The sequence below is a fragment of the Cinclus cinclus genome, chromosome Z (genome assembly GCF_963662255.1).
Source record: "Cinclus cinclus chromosome Z, bCinCin1.1, whole genome shotgun sequence".
Taxonomy (NCBI): Eukaryota; Metazoa; Chordata; class Aves; order Passeriformes; family Cinclidae; genus Cinclus; species Cinclus cinclus.
Genome location: NC_085084.1, coordinates 69,288,661 through 69,295,191, shown reverse-complemented (window position 1 = coordinate 69,295,191; position 6,531 = coordinate 69,288,661). Strand labels below are relative to the sequence as shown.

The 6,531-nt window shown below is 42.8% G+C and overlaps 1 protein-coding gene across 1 annotated transcript; it reads left to right on the top strand.

Moving 5' to 3' along the window:
- The first annotated feature begins 664 nt into the window (after positions 1 to 664).
- Positions 665 to 3,155, top strand: PELO (pelota mRNA surveillance and ribosome rescue factor). Its single transcript, XM_062513653.1, has 2 exons — positions 665 to 1,516; positions 2,644 to 3,155. Exons 1-2 carry the CDS (start codon positions 791 to 793, stop codon positions 3,073 to 3,075), a joined length of 1,158 nt encoding a protein of 385 aa, XP_062369637.1. The 5' UTR covers positions 665 to 790; the 3' UTR covers positions 3,076 to 3,155.
- Positions 3,156 to 6,531: the final 3,376 nt, after the last annotated feature.

The following is a 6,531-nucleotide window of genomic DNA, read 5'->3' as shown; positions in this document are numbered from 1 at the left end:
CCAGCTCCTTTTAAGCCGGAATTCAGTTTAAGAGCAGCGTCCAAGTAAGAGTTCAGGTTCTGATGATGCCTGCGTGTGGTTTTCATTTCCATGGGTGACGGCCGCCCCGCTCCGCCTCAGGCGGCGGCGGCTGCCGGGGCCGGGGGGCACTCGCTGAACCACGGGACTGCATTTCTCGCCTCTTTCGCCATTTGTGCCTGCAACTTGCCACAGCTGCTTGGCTTGGGCCGTTTGGTTTCGGTTTGCTTTTTCCCTCTCGTGTTATGAAACGTGTGGCACGGTGTTAGACGACTTCAGGAGTTTGGACCGCCGCTGTGAAGTGCTGGAGGGAAAGAACTCCCCCATTGCCGGCGGAGCAGCAGCCGAGTTCCAGTGCTCGCAGCACCCGGCCGCAGCCCGGCTGCTGCCAGTCCACCGCCCTCACACGGTCCCGGTACTTTTCCTTCCGCAGGACCGAACCCCGCCAGCTCCCCCCAGCGCGCGGCGCGGCGCACCGCGCAGGCGTGGTGACCGCGGTGACCGCGCGGGGCGGGGCGGGGCGGCGCCTTAGCAGGGAGCAGGGTTTGTGCGCGTGCGCCGTGGGGCGGCTGTGGGCGCTGCGCGTGCGCGTTAGGGCCGGCGGCGGACGTTCCGGGAAGGCTGCGCGTGTTTCCGTCCGTCCGTCCGTCCGTCCGTCCGTCCGTGAGTGTGCGGTCCCGCCGGCTCCAGCCCTCAGCCTTCCCTCCCGGGGCAGGCCTGCTGCCCGCTGCGGCACGGGAGAGGCCGGGGAGCGGCGCGAGAAACCGCCAGGATGAAGCTGGTGAGGAAGGACCTGGAGAAGGATAATGCGGGGCAGGTGACGCTGATCCCCGAGGAGCCTGAGGACATGTGGCACACCTATAACCTGCTACAGGTGGGTGACAGCCTGCGCGCCTCCACCATCCGCAAGGTTCAGACCGAGTCGTCCACGGGCAGCGTGGGCAGCAACCGCATCCGCACCACCCTCACCCTCTGCGTGGAGACCATCGACTTCGACTCTCAGGCCTGCCAGCTGCGAGTCAAGGGCACGAACATCCAAGAGAACGAGTATGTGAAGATGGGCGCCTACCACACTATCGAGCTGGAGCCCAACCGGCAGTTCACCCTGGCGAAGAAGCAGTGGGACAGCGTGGTGCTGGAGCGCATCGAGCAGGCCTGCGACCCGGCCTGGAGCGCCGATGTGGCGGCTGTGGTCATGCAGGAGGGGTTGGCTCACGTCTGCCTGGTCACCCCGAGCATGACGCTTACTCGTGCCAAGGTGGAGGTGAACATCCCCCGCAAGAGGAAAGGGAACTGTAGTCAGCACGACCGGGCGCTGGAGAGGTTTTATGAGCAGGTGGTGCAAGCCATCCAGAGGCATATCAACTTTGATGTGGTGAAGTGTGTACTGGTGGCCAGCCCAGGCTTCGTGCGGGAGCAGTTTTGTGACTACATGTTCCAGCAGGCGGTCAAGACTGACAACAAACTTCTGCTGGAGAACAGGTCCAAGTTCCTACAGGTAAGGTTCTAAGCAGTTTCCAGAGTGGGTAAAAAGAGGCTTGAGAATTGTTTGTGATAGTAAAAGGTAGTACACAGGAAATAAGTCATTAAGGACAATAGATTTCTGACTGAGCATCATGAGGAAATTATTCTCATGCCTCCCAAACTGTAAAGGAGTTACACATGGTACAAGGATGGTTCCCACCTAGGATACCTTAATGTGGAGTAGAGAAAGTGATGGACATCTTAAACTCCCTGTAAAGGCATATTTACTTTTCAATTAAGTGTGAAGTGCAAGTTGGAAAATATTTTGCACTTTTACTGTCACACTGGATAGCTTGCATATTTAATAACAACTTTCTAAAGAAGTTTTTTAAAAGTACCGGGATGTGGTATAGGTTAATTAATTTTGTGTTACAAAAATTAACTGCAATTTTGTTGTTAGTTTTGTAGTACATGGTTAAAGGCTGTGCTTTTTCCCTTGTTTCTTAGTCATCTCATTGGTTAAGTGGCTGGGGAGTTTAGCCTTATACTGAAATTGGCATATTTAAGAGTCTAAAATAGGTTTGCATGAGGATACTTGTATAATTTTTAGGTTGTAGTAGGCCTGGGTTGATCTGGGGGCAGGGATAGTGAAATGATTCTCAATCAGCTTAATAATCCCAGTACTTAGAAGACGCAGTGTACCAAGAACCTTCCTTTTCTATGTGCAAAGTGATAACAGGGGAAAGTTTTAAAGTACTTTGCAACCATAATAATTGCACAGAGTTGATGCTTTGCACTGTATGCCTGCAGTGTTGAGGGACCTTCCTTTTCTTGAATGCTCTGAGAAAGAGACTTAGCCTTATCTTAGTTTCTTGGTAGTTTCAAGTATCCTTGCCTTGGGAACTGTTGAGCTCACATATTTACCCCAGCCTTTGAATAACAGTTTCCTTGTGCTGCTTGTAAGGCAGTTGAGGGGGTTTGGTATAGGCCTTGGTTTGCAAAAGAGATTAAGAAAATAATAATTTGTGTTTCAAGAAGGAGATTAGTTCCCCAAATAATCATCAAGATTACTATTATGGAGGATGTTTGTGTTTGATTAATCAAGAAAATAGTTATTTTTTCTTCAAAAACACCAAACCTTTGACTTTGTTTTCATTCTAGGTCCACTCTTCCTCTGGACATAAATATGCACTGAAGGAAGCACTCTGTGACCCAGCTGTAACTAGCCGTCTTTCTGACACTAAGGCAGCTGGTGAGGTGAAAGCCTTAGATGACTTCTATAAAATGCTGCAGCATGAGCCCGACCGGGCTTTCTATGGCCTGAAACACGTGGAGAAGGCCAATGAAGCCATGGCCATTGATACCCTGCTGATCAGTGATGAGCTTTTTCGGCACCAGGATGTGGCTACACGTGCCCGATATGTTAAATTGGTAGATAGTGTACGGGAGAACATGGGCACAGTACGCATTTTCTCCAGCCTCCATGTGTCTGGAGAGCAGCTGGGCCAGCTGACAGGGGTGGCAGCTATCCTGCGCTTTCCTGTTGCTGAACTCTCTGACCAGGAAGATGAATCTAGCTCTGAAGAGGATTGATAACAGTGACTTCATTCCACTGTTTATTTTCTGTGTCATGTTGAAATGACATTAAAGGTCCTCCCAACCTGAATACTGTGTGTGCGTGTACCGTGACTTGTAATTAATAAGTTTTAGTAGTAAACATATACATATATTTGTATAGCTTTATTCAGCACACTACTTGATATCTGATCTATGGTAATAATTATTGGTATGCTGTGCTGAGCTGACTGCTTTTGCAGTTCTGAACCACCAGCAGCATGACAAACTAATTTGTCTCCCCAGTGCTGCTTAGTCTGCATGTTAAGGCAGACTGCTAGCTTAGTGAAATGTGTAGGAAAAGAATAGTAAGAGGGAGAAATTCACATTAGTCTATTTCTGTTCAAGTGCTTGAAAAGAGTATTGCAAAACAAATGCAAACTTCTTGGAAGACCTGTCAAAACTGCTTGGTCTTCATTAAGAGCTCCTTCTTCATGAGGTGTGTCAAAGGAATGGGGTCAGTATCTTCTCTTAGGGCTTTGTGTGGTGATCTGAGTCTAACCACTGAAATATTCCTGTGAAATACTTGAAGCAATCTTTCAGCAACCAGATCCTTTAAGTTAATATTTCTTTGCTAACATGATAGTAGATGCAGGACAAATGGTGAATCTCAGTGCAACCATTTAGTTATCTTTGAATGCTGTTACCTTGGGAGATTGTTCTGAACAGTAAAAAGGTGTCATTGACTGTATTCTGCTAAATTGGCATTATTTAGCACCCAGTGTTGAGAAAATACTGGAAAAAGCTTAGAAAATCACGACTCTAGTTTCCACAATGAATTTTCTGACAGCAACTAGTTTAGGTAAGTTAATAATCTGATATTATATTTGCATATCTCTTTAAAACCAAACATAAACTGTGAAACAGAAATGAAGATGACAAAATTATAAATCAAACTTCGGCTTAAGATAATGGAAACTGTAAAAGTGAAAATTACCTTTACAATTATTTGATCAGCTCAAAGTACTGAGAGCCAAAAGAAGAGTTATGTTTCTTTAGTGGGCAGTATATCTTAGGTTGAGGAAGCAAAAACTGCTTTCAGATTTAGACATAACCTATGGTTGAATTGTTTCAAACCAAGGTTTGGTGTGGCTTGTGTGTGTAAATAGGCATTACTTTTTTAAACATGGTGGGAGGTGAGAATAGGAACCACAGAAGAATTCTGTAATATGGAAAGTGCCATAAGAATGGAACATTGAAAAATAAAACTATCCAAACTCCTAGTCTGAGTAGAATAGTTTTAGGAAAATAATTTTAAAGGGTAGTCCCCTATGTTAATGGGTGCCAATATTCTGAACTTAATGCAGTCTATTGGTAGCTGAAAAATCAGTCTAAACTTCTTGATAGAGAAATACTTTTGGGGGAGCCATCTCCCCTTTTCTAACATCATCCACACAGTCTTAAGAAATTCTTGAATAGAACTTGCATTAGAGCTGTAACACTTCAGTTCTTTTGTTGAAGATGGCAAGCCCATTGAGACACTTGTTTACTGCTTAAATTATTTTTTTTAAATTTGCTGAAGTTTATTATACACTCCTATAGCTAGAAAACACCTTGATTTCTGTTATATATAGTTTAATGCAAAAAAAAAAAAAACAGGAAGCAGAAGAAATTTACCATGAAATATTAGTTATAAACAGCAAATTCAGGCCTTAAAAAAACATATCTGAATAAGTCATTAATTTCTCCAGGCTTTATAAAGTTGAATGGTATAGTAGTATATTCTCCTTAAGTAATGCAAATTTGTTGCAGCTGTACACAAAAGACATACTCTAATTTGCAGTACACCAGAAATTCTTAGTTTTTGTCAGCAAACTCTCTGAGAGACAAATCAAACTGTTCTTTGGTTGTGGGATGGATTGCTATTGTATCAGACCAGACTGGTTACAATTATTCCATTGTAAGCCAGAAGTTACCAAGACTTTTTGCTGTGTGCTACATGATTACAGTGGTGATTTTGTGTTTTGTGGTTGTAGTTACCATCAAGGAAAAGAAGTGGCCACTTTGTTGCTTTTTTTGTTTGTTTCATCTGCTAAGAAAATGTGACAGTAGTGATTCTTCTGATTCTTCGAATTATTTACACTTAGAATTAAAATTCTGCCATGACTTTATATTTTGTGTATTTATTTTTTAGCTAGTGTTCTCATGTTGTTAGGTCTCTGAAAGAAATACACATGGAGTTGCCCAAAATATGGAAGGATTTTTTTTTTTTTTTTTTTTTTTTTTTTTTTTTTTGGTAGTGGGAAAGCATTTTTGTTGTTAAATAAATATACAATCACTATGTATACAAATGTATCCTGTTTCAGGAAACAGCTTAAGGGCTTGGTATTGAAAGTGGGCTGTGTTCAGAAGTTGCAGATGCTTGACCTGGCCAAGTTTCAGGATTGCTAGTATCTTCCACATTTCAAGGAATTTTGATTAGTTGAACAGTCCATATTGACAAAGTTGCTTGCTCAATGCAGACCTTAGTTTGTGTTTATAGATAACACTTGCACAGAGGCATGCTATCAGCAGATCAAAGGAGTGAGTGCTAGAGCCATGGGAAAATCTTTTTTGTGTCTGTTGTTTGGAAATAAACATACATGAACTAAGAAATGTATTTTGAAGTGTCTCCATTTAGTTTAGGATTATATTCTGACATAATTCTGTGAATAAATAGTGTGGTTTAGCTTCCAGTTTTTCAGTGTTCATAATGAATGAAGACAGATTGTAGGACTTCCTAAAGCTTGTTACATTTGGTAGGAAGAAAGCTTTAAAAAGTATGAAATTAGACTGATCATTAACCGTGCTGTGCTATACAGTGATTCAAATAAATTTATTCATTTATTCATTTACCACTCTTGCAAATTTGTATTTTGGAACAGGCCCCAGTTTGTCGTTTTGTCACCATTGGCATTTAAATCCACTTATACATTTTTTGTGGTTGGTAATCAGCTAAAGCTTGGTGCAAAATGCAAGGTCACCACCAGCTAAAGACCAAAATAATCCTACTAATTACAAGGCAAAATAAAAGCTATATCCTTCACTAAAATTGTAAAGCATTTAACAGTGTTTGACTGGGGAATTCCTCATGTCCTTCCTGTCTTTACCCCTGTGTATGTAAAACGCTAGTAATAAATGATCTTTGGACCACCAGTGTAACAAGAACCCGTGACTCTTGTGTTGGGACTAGACATGATGTTTTCAAAGCTGTATAAATGTCTAAATTTTCATTTGCTATTGTTCTCTCACAGGTTGAGTAGCCCTGAATTTTAAAACTAACTTAGTCTTTGAAAATTTCTTACAACTTCTGAGCTGCTGGCCTTGGTTTGCCTTATTCAGTGAAGGTATATTATAACTCACTTCTCATTGGACTGATATATCACTTGAGCCTCTCGAATTTCTCGAATTTCTGGAAGCTGGATTATACATCTAGAAAAATGTATTCATATGCAT

Bases quoted from the DNA above. Each gene is read 5' to 3' on its own strand.
- PELO (XM_062513653.1), top strand. From the start codon at position 791: ATGAAGCTGGTGAGGAAGGACCTGGAGAAGGATAATGCGGGGCAGGTG. The intron at 1,517-2,643 runs GTAAGGTTCTAA...TTTTCATTCTAG, and splicing joins ACAGGTCCAAGTTCCTACAG to GTCCACTCTTCCTCTGGACA.